Source organism: Hyperolius riggenbachi, chromosome 8 (genome assembly GCF_040937935.1).
Source record: "Hyperolius riggenbachi isolate aHypRig1 chromosome 8, aHypRig1.pri, whole genome shotgun sequence".
NCBI classification, from domain to species: Eukaryota; Metazoa; Chordata; class Amphibia; order Anura; family Hyperoliidae; genus Hyperolius; species Hyperolius riggenbachi.
The window spans coordinates 278,279,319-278,298,233 of NC_090653.1; the positions used below are offsets into that span (position 1 = coordinate 278,279,319).

At 47.2% G+C, this 18,915-nt stretch overlaps 2 protein-coding genes across 3 annotated transcripts in view; both read right to left on the reverse strand.

The window, feature by feature from the left end:
• The window catches only part of LOC137528580 (ficolin-2-like), a 69,532-nt gene extending 62,542 nt beyond the window's left edge, over positions 1-6,990 (reverse strand). The window contains exon 1 of the mRNA XM_068249919.1: positions 6,907-6,990. Within this exon, the coding sequence (XP_068106020.1) occupies positions 6,907-6,979 (73 nt within the window). The 5' untranslated portion in view covers positions 6,980-6,990. The remainder of the gene's footprint in view (positions 1-6,906) is intronic.
• Positions 6,991-11,829: 4,839 nt separating this feature from the next.
• LOC137528581 (ficolin-1-like) overlaps positions 11,830-18,915 on the reverse strand; it is a 50,479-nt gene continuing 43,393 nt past the window's right edge. For both annotated transcript variants that reach the window (XM_068249921.1, XM_068249920.1), the window contains one exon: positions 11,830-12,122. In XM_068249921.1, coding sequence (XP_068106022.1) covers positions 11,869-12,122 — 254 coding nt within the window. In that variant the 3' untranslated portion in view covers positions 11,830-11,868. The remainder of the gene's footprint in view (positions 12,123-18,915) is intronic.

The window sequence follows — 18,915 nt, forward strand, 5'->3', positions numbered from 1 at the left end:
ACTTTAAAACATAATTAAGGTTTTTGTTATAGTGGTCCATTTCCTTCACATGAATGTATACGCAAGTAAGAGTTTACAACAACTCGTTTGTTAAATTACCGGCTATCACCGGTTAAACTGTTTGCGTTATTTAGTGTTTAAATTCCTTGAAAACCGGCTACAAATGGTTTTGGAAATTTTAGTTTACAAATTATAAAGCCGCTAATAAACTCAATTGGTACTTTAAACTATGGTTTTGCACTAAACTATTGGTAGAACATCGTTAACATATAGGGTACGGTTTTATTAGCTTACAAAATTAGAAGTCTTATATATCGTTATAACGGTGTAAACTATAAAACCGTACAACACCTTATAAACGTTATAGGCGGTTTTGCCATCTGTGTTGCCGTTCATTTTAGTTGTTTGACAAACTAAAAAGTACAAATGTAAAATATGCGTTACAATACTCGTTTGTTGTTATAAACGATATTATAACTCTTCTTTATCGTTTACTTTTTCTTATTTTCCCGAAACTTTTATTTTACATTCTATTTATCGTGATTATACGTTTATATTAAATCTTATTATTTCGGCTACACCCCGCGCCCTTTTTTCCAGACGCCCTTTTTGTACAGACGCGGTATTGCGTAGTATCGGCACTCGGCGGGACGCGCATACACCAGCGTGCACTCGTATTCAGCCCCGGGTACCGCTGGGATAGTCAGAAAGCCTCGCTCATTGGTTACTGCAGGAACCTTCCTCCAATAGGAATCAGCCTAATTCCTATTGGAGGAAGGTTCCTGCAGTAACCAATGAGCGAGGCTTTCTAACTATCCCAGGGCTACCCGGGGCTGAATACGAGTGCACGCTGGTGTATGCGCGTCCCGCCGAGTGCCGATACTATGCAATACCACCCGATCCTCTCCTCCTCCGCAGGCAGACAACGGGACACACGCTGTGACAGCCCCCTCAGCCCCACACAGAGCCGACAGCCCCCTCAGCCCCACACAGAGCCGACAGCCCCCTCAGCCCCAACACAGAGCTGACAGTCTTCTCAGCCCCAGCACAGAGCCGACAGCCTCCTCAGCCCCAACATAGAGCCGACAGCCTCCTCAGCCCCAACACAGAGCCGACAGCCTCCTCAGCCCCAACACAGAGCCGACAGCCTTCTCAGCCCCAACACAGAGCCGACAGCCTCCTCAGCCCCAACACAGAGCCGACAGCCTCCTCAGCTCCAACACAGAGCCGACAGCCTCCTCAGCCCCAACACAGAGCCGACAGCCTCCTCAGCCCCAACACAGAGCCGACAGCCTCCTCAGCTCCAACACAGAGCCGACAGCCTCCTCAGCTCCAACACAGAGCCGACAGCCTCCTCAGCCCCACACAGAGCCGACAGCCTCCTCAGCCCCAACACAGAGCCGACAGCCTCCTCAGCTCCAACACAGAGCCGACAGCCTCCTCAGCCCCAACACAGAGCCGACAGCCTCCTCAGCTCCAACACAGAGCCGACAGCCCCCTCAGCCCCAACACAGAGCCGACAGCCTCCTCAGCCCCACACAGAGCCGACAGCCTCCTCAGCCCCAACACAGAGCCGACAGCCTCCTCAGCTCCAACACAGAGCCGACAGCCTCCTCAGCCCCAACACAGAGCCGACAGCCTCCTCAGCCCCACACAGAGCCGACAGCCTCCTCAGCCCCAACACAGAGCCGACAGCCTCCTCAGCCCCAACACAGAGCCGACAGCCTCCTCAGCCCCAACACAGAGCCGACAGCCTCCTCAGCCCCACACAGAGCCGACAGCCTCCTCAGCCCCACACAGAGCCGACAGCCTCCTCAGCCAGCCAGGCCACGTGTGGGTAATTAGGCCTCTGTTCCTCCTCAGCAGAGCTGACAGCCTCCTCAGCCAGCACACTACAGGCAGGTCACGTGTGCGTAATTAGGCCTCTGTTCCTCCTCAGCAGAGCTGACAGCCTCCTCAGCCAGCACACTACAGGCTGGACTCTGATACCATTGCTGCATTAATCTGCCCTGTGCATACACCCAGGTACCGTACTGGACTCTGATACCATTGCTGCATTAATCTGCCCTGTGCATACACCCAGGTACCATACTGGACTCTGATACCATTGCTGCATTAATCTGCCCTGTGCATACACCCAGGTACCATACTTAACTCTGATACCATTGCTGCATTAATCTGCCCTGTGCATACACCCAGGTACCATACTGGACTCTGATACCATTGCTGCATTAATCTGCCCTGTGCATACACCCAGGTACCATACTGGACTCTGATACCATTGCTGCATTAATCTGCCCTGTGCATACACCCAGGTACCATACTGGACTCTGATACCATTGCTGCATTAATCTGCCCTGTGCATACACCCAGGTACCGTACTGGACTCTGATACCATTGCTGCATTAATCTGCCCTGTGCATACACCCAGATACTGTACTGGACTCTGATACCATTGCTGCATTAATCTGCCCTGTGCATACACCCAGGTACCATACTTAACTCTGATACCATTGCTGCATTAATCTGCCCTGTGCATACACCCAGGTACCATACTGGACTCTGATACCATTGCTGCATTAATCTGCCCTGTGCATACACCCAGGTACCATACTGGACTCTGATACCATTGCTGCATTAATCTGCCCTGTGCATACACCCAGGTACCGTACTGGACTCTGATACCATTGCTGCATTAATCTGCCCTGTGCATACACCCAGGTACCATACTGGACTCTGATACCATTGCTGCATTAATCTGCCCTGTGCATACACCCAGGTACCATACTGGACTCTGATACCATTGCTGCATTAATCTGCCCTGTGCATACACCCAGGTACCATACTGGACTCTGATACCATTGCTGCATTAATCTGCCCTGTGCATACACCCAGGTACCATACTGGACTCTGATACCATTGCTGCATTAATCTGCCCTGTGCATACACCCAGGTACCATACTGGACTCTGATACCATTGCTGCATTAATCTGCCCTGTGCATACACCCAGGTACCGTACTGGACTCTGATACCATTGCTGCATTAATCTGCCCTGTGCATACACCCAGGTACCGTACTGGACTCTGATACCATTGCTGCATTAATCTGCCCTGTGCATACACCCAGGTACCGTACTGGACTCTGATACCATTGCTGCATTAATCTGCCCTGTGCATACACCCAGGTACCATACTGGACTCTGATACCATTGCTGCATTAATCTGCCCTGTGCATACACCCAGGTACCATACTGGACTCTGATACCATTGCTGCATTAATCTGCCCTGTGCATACACCCAGGTACCGTACTGGACTCTGATACCATTGCTGCATTAATCTGCCCTGTGCATACACCCAGGTACCATACTGGACTCTGATACCATTGCTGCATTAATCTGCCCTGTGCATACACCCAGGTACCATACTGGACTCTGATACCATTGCTGCATTAATCTGCCGCAAACTTCTTATTAAGAAAATGTGCATCAAATGGTGAGTACAACAATTCTTATATTGTCGTTTTCTTTCCATTTCCAACACCATGTTAACTGTTACTAGAAAAACGTTAAAAGTTTTACATCGAAATTTTGTATGCATGTGTTCCGGCCCTCGAGATTTTTCTTGATTTGAAGTTCGGCCCTCGGGCCAAAAAAGGTTGAGCACCACTGGTATAGATAGAATGAAAACAGCGCACCAAGAGCTGCATAATGCGGCTCAATCTGACGTCCAACTTCAACACCACCATGCATTGCGTTAGGGGCACGTTATGCGACCTTAACGTCCCCTAAAACGCAACGTCCAAGTGTGAAAGAGGCCTTAAAGGACCATTATCATGAAAAGATGTAAAATGTAAAATGCATGTGAATGCATATGTTTAAAATGTACATTTATTCCAGAGTAAAATGCACTGTATGTTTATTTTTTTTCCTATGTCACTATCCCTTATGATAGGTTGTAAAAATCTAACAACATTAACAGGTTTTGAACTAATCCATCTCCTCATAGGTGATTCTCAGGGTTTTTTTTAATTATTATTTTTAAAGAAAACCTGAACTGAAAATTGAAAGTCAAAAAAACAAACAAACAAACAAACAAAAAAAAACATACGTGCATCATACATACCTTCCATGTAGTCTACTCCTCAATCTCTTTCTCCTCTCCTGCATCCTGTTTGTCCACTGTGATCAAGGGAATTCTCCGTCCTCCATTTTGAAAAAGGCCATTACCCATAACAGCTTCCTGGTCAGCACACTGTTAAACTGTAACATCGCCCACTTGAGCCATAGGGAAACATGGAGATTACCTTGCACATCAGTTTTCCTCTCAGCTATAACTGACAGCAACTGATATATAACTGACAGTAACTGATATATTTCAGTTCTGACAAAATATTGTCAGAACTGTAAGGGATTATTGTCAGAAGAAAATGGTGAGCTTCTGAAAGGAAACTGATGGCAAGGTAACTATTTAATGTTCATTTGAAGTTACTTCCAGGGGCGCCGCGAGGCATAAAGCGAACCAAGCGGTCGCTTGGGGCCTCACAATCTTAGGGGCCTCGGCGGCTCCGTGACGTCGGCGTGACGTCACTTTTTCCCCGCAGCCCCGCCGGGCTGGCAGAGCAGAGCAGGGCTACAGGAAGATGGCCGCCGCCGAAGCCCTGCTCTGGAGACTATGTCTCCAGTACAGGGCTTCGGGTGGCCATCTTCCCGACCCGTAGCCCTGCATGAATCAGCGCGGGAGATTGGAGGAGGAAGCCAGGAAGGGAGCTCCGTGGGAACTGCGCGCCTGAGAAGCCGGCCGGGAGAGGAGACCAGGGAGAGAAGACTTCTGCCAGTGCCAGCCTGCCAGGTGAGTAAATTCTTTTCTTTTTGCAGCCGCAGCCCTAATTGCGAATTTGCGATTGATTTCTGCTGAACTGTGCCCTAAATGCGTTTGATATCTGCTGAAAATGTGGCCCTAATTGCGATTGATTCCTGCTGAACTGTGCCCTAAATGCGTTTGATATCTGCTGAAAATGTGGCCCTAATTGCGATTGATTTCTGCTGAACTGTGCCCTAAATGCGTTTGATATCTGCTGAAAATGTGGCCCTAATTGCGATTGATTTCTGCTGAACTGTGCCCTAAATGCGTTTGATATCTGCTGAAAATGTGGCCCTAATTGCGATTGATTTCTGCTGAACTGTGCCCTAAATGCGTTTGATATCTGCTGAAAATGTGGCCCTAATTGCGATTGATTTCTGCTGAACTGTGCCCTAAATGCGTTTGATATCTGCTGAAAATGTGGCCCTAATTGCGATTGATTTCTGCTGAACTGTGCCTTAAATGCGTTTGATATCTGCTGAAAATGTGGCCCTAATTGCGATTGATTTCTGCTGAACTGTGCCCTAAATGCGTTTGATATCTGCTGAAAATGTGGCCCTAATTGCGATTGATTTCTGCTGAACTGTGCCCTAATTGCGTTTGATATCTGTTGAAAATGTGGCCCTAATTGCGATTGATTTCTGCTGAACTGTGCCCTAAATGCGTTTGATATCTGCTGAAAATGTGGCCCTAATTGCGTTTGATTTCTGCTGAACTCTGCCCTAATTGCGTTTGATTTCTGCTGAAAATGTGCCCTAATTGCGTTTGATTTCGGCTGAAAATGTGCCCTAATTGCGTTTGATTTCTGCTGAAAATGTGCCCTAATTGCGTTTGATTTCTGCTGAAATGTGGCCCAAATTGCGTTTTTATTTTCTGGTGTCTGGGGTAACTGTTGCTGCATTTATTATTTAATGGTCATAGTTGGCTATATTTGCTGTGCTACGGTTAAGCTTCGCCCATACAATGTCATGGCCGCGCCAATCTTTCGGCGCGCTACGCGCGCCTCAATCACCCCAACATCCATTTTTTCCCCGCAAACAGCCCCGCCCCAATCCGCCCTCCTGCTCCACCCACATGTCATGGCCACGCCCACTTATGCGGGATAGCCACACCCATTTTTCGCCTCTTGCTACAGTCCGCTTGGGGTAGCCACACCCATTTTTCGCCTCTTGCTACAGTCCGCTTGGGGCCACAAAAACCTTAGCTGCACCCCTGGTTACTTCATGCATTTATTTTAAATAATTTTACTCAGTTCAGGTTCCCTGAACGTAAGTCACTGATATGGAGTCAATTGACCAAAGCAGAGTGCTTCAGGGGAAACCTTACGTGCCGCTTTAAGAAGATTACGGTAAGTAAGAATGCTGCAAACTTTCCCCATCTAATAGCTTACAATATTTAATATAGCTAGGATGAATTTCCAAGACCATATATAATTTTTGATGGCCTCCAGCCTGAAGGACGTAGTCAGTTAGATCCTTGCAAATCATCATTAGAAATCACCATTCTTCAGGGCAGTGAATAATAAGAGAGAAAAAGCCAGTGGGTACAGAGCAGTGCTTTTCAGCGCAGGTAGATTTGGGCGCAGCCGGCGCCACCATAGACTGTAACTGGAATTACACCTATAGCGGCGCTCAGTGAGTAATGTCGGTGCTGTCAGAAGACGGAGCTGAAGTTGCTCTTAAAACCCAATAATTTGGCCTCCAGCAATGGCTGGAAGCTGAATTATATCATTCCCCACCATCCATGGCGGCCTGGAGGGGGAATAGTAATTAACACCGCCAGGACTTGTGCAGAAGCAGGATAAGCCATATACCGGCTGTATCCTGCGCCCAAGTCTACCGGCGCCGATTTCAAATGTATGCAATGGGAGAGAGTGATAAGTAGTAAAGGCGGGTGAAATAGAGGAGATGGAGAAATAACAGATTGGGGACATGGCTACTTATCACTGTGGCATTCCTCCCTTCCCCCTCTCCTCCATCATTAGATGTCTACAGACCCTTCAGATCTTTTAGGACATTAGTAACCCCTCTGTTCTGGTGACCTACCTGGACATGAGTCCTCAGCAATGGCAAGAGAGACCAGCATGAAGATTAGTGAGATTGCTGAAGGCCACGTCATACCAGCTGATAGATGCTCAGACCCCTTCTTCATCTGTCCACCACTGAATCCAACTTCTGACTTAAATAAATGTTCTTTGGCAATGTGTTTGCACCTCTTTGTTGTGGAGCCTTTTGAAGTCATTGTTTAAACCTAGAAAGCCTGTAATTTCCGTCCTATTGTCAGTAGCATTGTCCTTATATTGGGCAGCTGGAAAGGACGGAAATGTAGCCTTCATTCAGCTTTCCCACATTTGTCTTGTTCATGTAGCGATGAAGAAAAGAAATACACGAGGTGATTTATTATCAAGCTTCTGATATAATGTTGCCAGTTATGCTAGAGAGAACCACCAGAAACCAAAAATTACACCGTGAGATAAATTATACTACTTCAATTACAGATAAAAATAAAAATAGGAGTTTATTCTTATATAAGGCAAAACTGTCCTTGATGCATATTTAAAAAAAAATGGACACTATCTACACCTTTAAACATGTCTCCCACAGTATATCTCCATGCCTTGCAGCACTGGGTCCCCAGTTCGAATCCTAGCCAGGGCACTATCTGCACAGAGTTTGTATGTTCTCCCCGTGTCTGTGTGGGCTTCCCCTGGACACTCTGGTTTCCTCTCATGTCCCTTAGAGATAAGTTAATTGGCTTCCCCCTAAATTGACCCTAACCAAGACCCCGGCTTTTAACTTAGCTGTAGGGATAGCAGTGGTGCCTGGATGACTGATTCCTGTGAATACATTTGTTTGAACATTTGCATGCGAGTGTGCAATGGGTTAACAGTTTTTTTTGCTATTTTCTGGCCACACCCCCTTTTGCACCTCCCTAATAATAATGTCCAAGCTTCAGGTGATGTGCCTGGATATATGGAGTTTTATCTAAATTGGCCCTAGACTACGATACATACACTACACGGTACATACAGAGACATAGGACTATGGTAGGGATTCGATTGTGAGCTCCTCTGAGGGACAGTTAGTGACAAGACTGTATACTCCATAGAGCACTGCGGAAGATGTTGGCGCTGTATAAATAATAATAATAATAATAATATTTACAGATGGTCAGTTTAATTCAGATTGAAAGCAGCTTGGTAATGGTCCAATCAAATGCAATCAAATGCAATCAAATGCACTTCCAACCAATCTCGATTGGGCCTGATACAAGCTGCGAACAATGTGCATTATATTTGCATTCAAGCTAGATGTATTAGCCTCTCATTGGCCACGCCCCTATCATGTCCTTTAGCAGCGCAAGGGAGGTGAGGAAGGTAGCGCCATATCTGCCTCATCCATGTAGGGAGAGAAATTCTGCTCAAATAACGGTAATCACAAGGTGCAAAAAATGACAAGTGAATGAGCTGATCAGCATCTCTGTCACTAACTACATAATTATGATTATTAGGTGAGTTACGTGAAGGCTCTGCATTTTTTATTATTCCCCTCCCCCCCCCAATACTTCCACCACATACAATCCAATACTTCATTGGAGACTCTTCCCAGATCCTATAGACCCATATTATAATGTCAATGCAAGGCTCAGTACAGACAGGCAGCGCGGCATCGATCTACAGGACCGTTTCTTGGGCAGTGCAGGCAGGACAAACGCCCCGGGAGAAGACTGGCAAATAGAAGAAGGGGGCCGCAGGCAGAAGGACATAACCACTAGGGAGCTGGTGATGCACGGTGCAGCCAAATGGAAGAAGAAAGAAGATTAGCAACGCAATCACCTTCCTTGACTCCTCCTGGGCTGCCTGTGTCCGACGTCAAGTCATCATCACGTCACCACCGCGTGGTGACAACTGATGTCCTGTTGCGTAACTGCAGGCTGGGAGAGCCGGCTTTCTGGACTCTCGTCACCTGCGTGTTTTCCCAGTCCCTGCTTCCTCCTGGATGAGCGGCCGGTCACTAGTAAGTAGGCAGATCTACTTGTGACCTGTTGCCGTGTGACTGTCCCTAAAGAGTAAGGGTTAGCAAGTCCACGGGGGTGGAAAGGGGTCGCAATTTTTACACCCTTGCCCTGGGTGCAATTTAGCCTCGAAACTGAAGTTGCACTCACATATAGCAATATAAGATGGAATAAAAAGCACATCTAAATGTAACCTCTATCACTCTATCACTGGCACTAATAACATACCTATAATAGTATAAAACCAAAGACTTATATCTGGGCTCTCGTTACAGAGACTCGGCTGCAGTATTTTGCATAAAGTAAAAACACACCTGATTTACAATACGAAAAAACACTAGATAAACCTTATTCAGAGATTGGGTAATATTAATAAAATGTAACTTTTAATAAAGTCGGGTTAAAATAGATAATACGAACAGATTATACTACCCCTTAGTGCAAAAAGTGTGATACATTGGGTTGGGGATAAAGGTCAGACTCTCCTCCAAACTCACAATGAATGTATATTAACAACCTCACACACAACCCTACATGTTTTGTTTCCTTTAATTGGAAACTTCGTCAGGGGTAACCAAAGTGCTAAGTGCCTAGAGCTTAGTAAGCTGCTGGTAGTGGCCTGACTTACTTACTAAGCTACCTTAATATATGTAACATGTGATTTTTATAATGTATATACTTTAGCACTTTAGGCACTCTAGGCACTTAGCACTTTGGTTACCCCTGATGAAATTTCCAATTAAAGGAAACGAAACATGTAGGGTTGTGTGTGGGGTTGTTAATATACATGCATTGTGAGTTTGGAGGAGAGTCTGACAGGCAAATGACCTTTAAATTAACTTTACTTTATTAAAAGTTACGTTTTATTAATATTACCCAATCTCTGAATAAGGTTTATCTAGTGTTTTTGCATAAAGTGCAGGATGCCGCTGTCACGCTGAGGTTGGTGGATAGCGTCCTGCACTTTATGTGAGATACTGCAGCCGGGAAGGAGACGAGGCTGGTAGATCGATAAGTTTAATGTAGTCCACTTTCTGATGCCTAATCCTAACCTCTCTGGCTAATGTACTCCCCTATCTTATGCCTACCTGTACCTTCCCCACATGTAACCATAACAACTAAGTGCTAATTTTCCCCTACCCTATACCCTAGACCAGTGATGGCTAACCTTGGCACTCCAGCTGTGACAAAATTACAAATCCCATCATGCCTCTGCCTCCCCGAGTTATGCCTAGATCTGTCAGAGTATTGCAATGCCTCATGGGACTTGTAGTTCCACCACAGCTGGAGTGCCAAGGTTAGCCATCACTGCCTAGACAACAAACCTAATAATATTGTCTCCTAACCTTAAAGAATAGCAGAGCTAAAACAAATAGGAGAAACTGGGGCATTCTTACCTAAATGCCCCCTGGAAACCTCTTCTGGGTTGGCAGAGTCGGGCATCAGTGCACAGGTGCTGGGCCGGCTGCGGGCGACCTGCACCACGTGACTGCAGCCGGGAGCGCCCTACGCATGACATAATTGTGACATCATGCGAATGCGCAGAGTGCTCCCGGCTGCCAGGGGGCATTTAGACAAGAAAGACAGGGGGGGGGGGGGGGGGGAGCAGTGGCCATTAGGACAGCTTCTCTTACATGCCTGCTCCCCCATTTATCCTATTTGTTTAAGCTCTGGTATCCATTAACCATTAACCCTAGGACTAGTTAAACAGGTGGTGTAGCCTAGTGCTACGTACACACATGCGACAACGATCGTTCGTTGAGAACGACGAACGAACTTTTAATTGATAAAAGAACGACCTAAGTAAAGTTTTAAAAGGTGTGTAACGATCTGATCGTTAGAACGAACGTTACATCACGTAAAGCAACTATTGTGCCTGCGCATAAAAATGAGAAGTTTCATGGAGAAATTGTGAAATGCGCATGTCAAGCCTAGTACGAACGACCGTTTCCAACGATGTACTACTTTTGCAAACGATCGTCGTTGGTAAAAATCTGCCGAGACAGAACTTTCTTTTGTAGCGATTTGGCTCGTTCGTCGTTTGCCTTAATAGTCGGTGGTTCGTTTTTTGTAACGATCGTCGTTGGTAAAGATCGGGGAACGATCGTTACAAACGACTATAGTCGCATGTGTGTACGCACCTTAAGTAGGCCCAAGATTGGCTGTGAGAGCACAAGTACTCCTTCCTCGTTCTCTTCAAAGGCTTTCTCCTCTCCACGCATTTTGGATGCATTGCAACGTTAGGAAATAGGAGACACCGAAAAGTTAAACATTCTAAAAACTGGTTAAAATTGGATGGCAAAATTGTATTTACCGTCCCAGAATGGCCATTTGTTAATTAGGTAGAGGGATAAAATGTATTAGAGCACTTATAAGCAACGCATTTCACTGGAATTCCCTGCTTCTTTGTGTCTATTACATGCAAGCCAAGAACAAAAGAATAGTAAGAGGTGACTATTAGGGATGGCCAATGACATGCAAATAATTTTGAGTTGATGCAGGATTATGTATGCAAAATGTGTGTGCAAATTTATGCAGATTGAATATGCACCAATCAAATCTTACCTTAGAAGAATTTGATTGGTTCCTTTTTAAGCTACATAAATTGTCATACAAAATTTGCATAATGCTACATCAACTCAAAATGATTTGCATCTTATTGACCATCCCTAGTGCCTATTGCTAGTTTTTGACTCAAAATAGCCAAAGAAAAGAGAAAAAAAAAAAAAAAGGAAGAATATCTGGGAAGCTCGTTCCTGGTTACATTTTCTAACAATATTTGTTTCTCTACAATTTATCCATCGCAAATACCACTAAATAGAGCTTAAACAAAATAAAACAGTTGGACAAAAACAATGTAAAAATATAGTCCTATCATAGGAGACGAGAAAGCATAAAAAAGTAACAAATATTTCAATAAATTGTGCTATTTATTCTGCATTTCATATGTGCAGACAAAGAATAGACAATATAAAAGTATACAGAAGAATGTGTTATTTTGACACAGGTCTGATCTTCATTTCCAAATGCTTGTAGGAATATTTGTGTCCCTTCCCAGACCCCCAGTTGATGCCATCTGAGGGGATGATGTGCTGTCCCAAGTAGTAATAGCCGTTCAAATTGGAACTGTGGCAAGCTTTGTACCACCACGCTCCCTTAAACATCTCGGCACAGTTTTGAGAATGGTCATCATTGTCTTTATCCTTGGTAGAAAACTTCCCGTTATTGTGGGTCGTCAGAGAATCTCCTATTTGAAAAACAAAACAGTTTAATGAACTTTAACTGTGTGTGCATCTTGTTAAAGCTGTGGGCGAAGCAGAGCAGTGTTCATTTCCGATTATGGATGGTTGGAATTGCCAAATTTCACCAAAAAGTCCACAAGTTTTGATGGACTAGTCTGGCTTTATATAATTTGGGATTGGAGGTGATTTCTACTCACTTTAGGGTATTGGCAATAATTTTGTTGGCTACTAAATCTGTAATAGCTGGACGCTGGAAAGATCCAAGAAGCCCTATCATGCCGGAAATAATACAGGCTATAAACTTAAATTTTAAATATGAGATGGCACATGCCAAAGCTTCAGGAAAAACCAAGAAGATTATTAGAAATTGGGGGTTGCATACAAAGAGCCAATGGTATTACAGGAAACGATTGATTGAAAGGTGACCGGAAAGCACAAAGCAGACAGATTTCTTACTTACCCGGGACTTCCTCCAGCCCCACAGCAATGCTGCGTCCCTTGCTGTCCCCAGGTGGCTCCGTTCGGCCGCAATCAACATCGGTAATCTGGCTCTGTTGCATCAGTCAGGCTCCTCCGTGCATGCGCAGAAGAGCCAACAGGCGTGACTGAGCCAGTTACCGGGGCTGATTGTGGCCGAACGGAGCCACCCAAAAGAACAGCGGGGAATAAAATCTGTAAGAATAGTATAAAAGTATAAAATCTTAGAAAACTATGACTGAGGGCATATCATGAGCCTGATACGTGTCAGTTTGATCCTGTGGATGTCAATGTCTTATGTGTGAATTTTTTGTAATAAAAGATGCTGTTTTTTTTACAAACCCTACTGCTGTCTGCGGATTCCTTCCTTGTCTCCTAATGTCACCTGAGGAAGGACTACGCCCGAAACATGTAATGTGTCCACTTGCTCCATTACAGCTTGTTGCTGCCTACAGCTCCAGAGTGCCGTGTCCTTTGTTTCTTGCCTCCTAATGTGTAATGTGCTCTCCCAGTGCACTACTCATTACCTGTTCGTGGCTGCTGCTTGTCCTCTGCTGGCTGTGGTCGTACTCCTTGCTCCATACATGTGCCCTATGTGGTTCCCGGATTAACAGGGGCACATGTGTCACGTCACAGCAAGGAGTGCACCTGGTGTAAGCGGTGTACAAGCAGGGTACAGGTAAGGTATATAGCACTAGGCACCGAGGGAGGGGGGGGGGGGGTACTGGGCTTGGAATCACCATTACACCTTAGGGGGGACGACAAGGCGGCAAATGCGGCATACAAAGCCGATTCCGGATCAATTTCAGCATGAAATTGATGGGGAATCGGCCTGTGGTGTTTGGGCAGCCGCCAGATCTCTCTCTAAACAGATTGGATTAGGATTTGTCTCTTGGTTGAATCTGCTCATCATCTCTAGATGTATGGATGCCTTTTAGGCATTTTGTTTTTATGTTCCTCAAGCACGTCCAGTAGACACTATTCACTATTCCATTTCACATGGCTTTTGGAATTTTGTGACGAAATTCCTTGAATTCTGACTTTAAGCTCAAAATTGTGAAAAGTCAGAATTTGGATTTCTGTAAAATCTGTGCCCTCACCCTTCATTCCCAGTAGATCCATACAGGTGTGCGACCGCGGGTGGCATACTGACCTCAGTGTTGAGGATACCGTAACTCCATCATCCACTTTACTCCCTGTTGCAGAGATCAGCCTGAAGCGTGCTGGTAAGTATATTTTTTGTTCTGCTATTCATTCTGCCCTTCTAAACTGCTTCTTGACATGTGTGTTCCAAGCCCCTAGCACAGTGGTCCTGTGATGTTGGTGGAGGGGACCAGGTCAGATATGGCAGGCTGGCTGAGGACTCAGATGGACAGTAGCAGAGAGCAGGAGTGGGGTCAGGTAAGTTTGTGGTGCATACAGCCTGCTCTAGCCATTATGTCGGGAGGGGGGGGGGGCATGACAGAAGCTGCACTATAATACATGAGCACAATAACTGGGAATTCTGTGATGGACTATGGTATAACACAAGAAAGGATAAGGTGGAGACTATCATTGTGCTGATAATTGAGGGGATTTTAAATGGGGCATTGGAACTGAGGGGACTAAAACAGGAAACGCTAAAAGTCATAGCAGCTGCCATTTAGTTCTTAGCTTCGTTTGCACCGCTAAGATTTAACCACTAGAGGGCAACCAACACATTAATGCCGAAACATACACATTTTCAGGTTCCCACCTACTATTGCATGTTTTTTAAGCACACCTGTCCTGAGGAAAGCATACCTGAGGGAGCCAAAGTTATACTCATGCTGGATCCACATATCCTCTCTGTGAAAAGTCCATTCCTCTACCTGTTGTGTTCAGTGAACCCACCTCACTGCATCTAACTACCTGTTGTGTTGTGTGAACCCAGCTCACTGCATCTAACTACCTGTTGTGTTGAGTGAACCCAGCTCACTGCATCTAACTACCTGTTGTGTTCAGTGAACCCAGCTCACTGCATCTAACTACCTGTTGTGTTGAGTGAACCCAGCTCACTGCATATAACTACCTGTTGTGTTGAGTGAACCCACCTCACTGCATCTAACTACCTGTTGTGTTGAGTGAACCCAGCTCACTGCATCTAACTACCTATTGTTTTCAGTGAACCCAGCTCATTGCATCTAACTACCTGTTGTGTTCAGTGAACCCAGCTCACTGCATCTAACTACCTATTGTATTCAGTGAACCCAGCTCACTGCATCTAACTACCTGTTGTGTTGAGTGAACGCAGCTCACTGCATATACCTAGCATCCCCCCGAGATGGACAAAATGGACAAACCAGGTAGAGGAAGAGGTAGAGGCAGACCCAGAGGAAGGCCACCAGGCACCGGCAGGTCTGTGCGAGGTGGTGTTGCTGTGATTTTGTGTGGACCTGGCCCAAAATACAGTGCTCAGAAGAAGGCACGTGCCATCACTTCCCAAAATTGTGAGGACGTGGTTGAGTATTTAACACAGAACACCTCATCTCCCGCAGCCAGTGCCACCAGCGCTAGTACAAGCACCACATCCGCTGCATTTGACACTTCGCAGGAGTTATTTGTTGGTGGTGGTGAAATCACTGATTCACAGCCACTACTGCAACAACAAGAAGAAGGCGCAGGTACACCACGTCATACGTCTGAGTTAGGTGGCAATAGTATGGACGTAACGTGTGAGGAGGGGGATGATGAACCACCTGAAGTTGGTGCAGTTGTGGAGGTGTCTGAGGAAAGCGAAGCTGGGCAGGAGGATTATGATGACGATTATACGGAGTCAGAGAGGACTAGGAAGAGACGACTCCATGATAGAAGCAGAGGGAGCTCATCCTCAGAAACAGCTGGGGGCAGTGTCCAGCGCCATGTATTGCCAGCTATGGACACCCAGCCAACATGCCTTTCAACGTCAGCTGCTGATGCCACCGTAGCGCCATTACCCCAGGGGGGCTCAGCGGTTTGGAAATTTTTTAACATGTGTGTCTAAGATCGGAGCAAAGCCATCTGTTCTCTCTGCCAGCAAAAATTGAGCCATGGAAAGGCCAACTCTCACGTAGGGACAAGTGCCTTACGAAGGCACCTGGAGAAAAGGCACAAACAGCTATGGCAAGAACACCTGAGGAAAAGCAGCACGCAAAAGACAAGCCATCCTCCTTCTCCTCTTACTCCTTCAGGTGCATCCTCTTCATCCGCTTTCTCCCTTGCACCTTCACAGCCACCCTCCTCCACACCGCCTCTGCCCTTGAGCGGTTCCTTCTCCTCTGCCCACAGCAGTACCCAGCTGTCCGTAAAGGAAGTATTTGAGCGTAAGAAGCAAATGTCTGCCAGTCACCCTCTTGCCCGGCGTCTGACAGCTGCGTGACGGAGCTATTAGCTCGCCAGCTATTACCATACAGGCTGGTGGAGTCAGAGGCTTTCCGTAAGTTTGTGGCCATTGGTACACCACAGTGGAAGATACCAGGCCGCAATTATTTTTCACAAAAGGCCATACCCAAACTGTACCGTGCAGTTGAGAGGCAAGTGGTGTCATCTATTGCGAAGAGCGTTGGGTCAAGGGTCCACCTGACCACGGATGTCTGGTCTGACAAGCACGGGCAGGGCCGCTACATTACGTACACAGCCCATTAGGTCAACCTGGTGACCGATGGCAGCAAGCAGGGAGTATGTTGCTGCGCAGCCGACTGACTTGTCACACCTCCACGGCTTGCAGGCAGGCCTCCTGCCACCTCCTCTCCGCCTGCTACATCCTCTTCACTGTCTGTCGTCATCCTCCTCCTCCTCCTTGGCTGGTGCCGCGATGGTGCCGCGATCTCCTCTCCAGCTACACAGCCCCCGCACCCCAGGGCCTATGCTGCATGACAGGTACAACGGTGTCACGCAGTCTTAGACATGTCTTGCCTCAAAGCGGAGAGTCACACTGGAGCAGCTCTCCTGGCTGCTCTTAACAAACAGGTGGAGCAATGGCTGACCCCGCACAAGCTTGAGATCGGCAACGTGGTGTGTGACAACGGCAGCAATCTCATTTCCGCGTTGAATTTGGGAAAGCTGACACATGTACCCTGCATGGCACATGTGCTGAATCTGGTCGTGCAAAGATTTTTGTCCAAGTACCCAGGCTTAGAGGACGTCCTGCAGCAGGCCAGGAAGTTGTGTGGGCATTTCAGGCCATGGCACGCTTTGCGGACATTCAGCGTAGAAACAACTTGCCGGTGAGATGCCTTATTTGCGATAGCCCGACTCGCTGGAATTCCACCCTGCTGATGTTCTCTCGCCTGCTAGACCAGGAGAAAGCCGTCACCCAGTACCTGTATCATTACAGTACAAGGACACAATCTGGGAAGATGGGGATGTTGTGGCCCAACAACTGGACACTGATGCGAAATGCATGCAGGGTCATGGAGCCCTTTGTGGAGGTGACCAAACTGGTGAGTCGCACTGAGGGCACCATCAGCGACTTGATCCCCTACGCTTACTTCCTGGAGCGTGCCGTGCGTAGAGTGGTGGATACAGCTATGGAGGAGCGTGAACGAGAACAGTTACGGCAGCAGGAGTCATGGGAGCGATTTTCATCCGAATCCGATGTTTCCTCAACACCTGCGGCAGCACACTGGGGGGAGGAGAAGAAGGAAGAAGAGGAGTAGTGTGGGGAAGGAGAGGAGTCAGACTCTGATGATGATGATGAGGAAGGTGTTTCTGTGGAGGAGGAAGAGGCGGCAGAAGAAGAACAACCACGGCAGCTGTCACAGGGGGTTTCTGCTGCTCCACGTTCCCGTGGTATTGTTCGTGGCTGGGGGGAGGAAGAGGAGTTGCGTCCCGTCACTGAGGAAGAGCAAGAGGAGATGGAGAGTACATCTGCATCCAGCTTTGTGCAGATGGCCTCTTTCATGTCGTCCAGCCTGTTGAGGGACCCCCGTATCAAAAAACTCAAGGCGAATGACCTGTACTGGGTGGCCACGCTACTAGACCCTCGGTACAGGCACAAAGTGGCGGACCTGTCACCAACTCAACACAAGGCGGAAAGGATGCAGCACTTGCAGAACAAGCGGTTGATGATGCTTTACAATGCGTTTAAGGGTGATGTGGCTGCACAACGCAATCAAGGTACCACTGGAAGTAACCCTCCTCCTCCCAAGTCCACGCAGGCAAGGACAGGACGCTCCAGCGATCTCGGGGTGATGTCGGACATGCGGACATTCTTTAGTCCAACTCCTCGCCATTGTCCTTCCGGATCCACCCTCCACCAACGCCTGGACCGGCAGTTAGCCGACTACCTGGCCTTGAGTGTGGATGTAGACACTGCGAGCAGCGACGATAAACCCTTGGACTACTGGTTGTGCAGGCTTGACCTGTGGCCAGAGCTGTCACAATTTGCCATCCAACTTCTCTCTTGCCCTGCCGCAAGCGTCCTGTCAGAAAGGACCTTCAGTGCAGCTGGAGGCATTGTCACTGAGAAGAGAAGTCGCCTAGGTCACGACAGTGTTCAGTACCTGACCTTTATCAAAATGAATGAGGAATGGATCACGGAGGGCTACTGCACGACCGAAGACTAAGTAAGTCCCCACACACAGCATCTCTGCCTGCAGGCCACTTGCCTTCTCCGCCACCACCAACAGGGTCCAGGACTCTAGGCGGATTCCAGAATTTTAAAGGCCGCTGCTAGCAGCGTCCGCTACACTAATTTTTCTGGTGCATGTACATGCCTGCCTAATTTTTCTGGCTTCACTGCGGGCTGCTGCAACAAAAAAACAAAAGGCATGTACATGTGCCCATCCCCCTTCGTGATCAATACCTTGCCGCGGTGAAGGGGCTTGCATATCACAATGAAGCAATGACTGCTGGCTATTTGAGTGTCTCGGGTGGGGGTGGCACACCAAAGATAATAAGGTCGTTGCTTCATTGTGGTCAGACCAAATTTGATCAGCTGGACAGTCACTGTTCTGTCATTCAGCTACATCAGCCGGGCGACCATATGGGCTGTAAAGCCACCATCACCTGCACTCTCGTCATGGTGCGCACCAGTCCAGCACGGCCGTCACTACACAAACGGCTGTTTGCAGTCACTGCATACTTTTCACTGCATCTGTGACTGCACATTGTATTATACCTGGCAGTCAGTGCATAACTTGCACTTGAATGGATGGCAGACTTGCCCTCCATAACTGATTCCCGTTAAAGGATTTAAAGTTGATTCATTACAATTAGGGCCTCAAAAGTCCTCCTGAGTCCTGTATTGTTATTTTTGGTCACTACCTCGGGGGTGGGCATACCTGCTGCCCTCCTTGCCTGGATGTGTGGTGGTATCCGTTT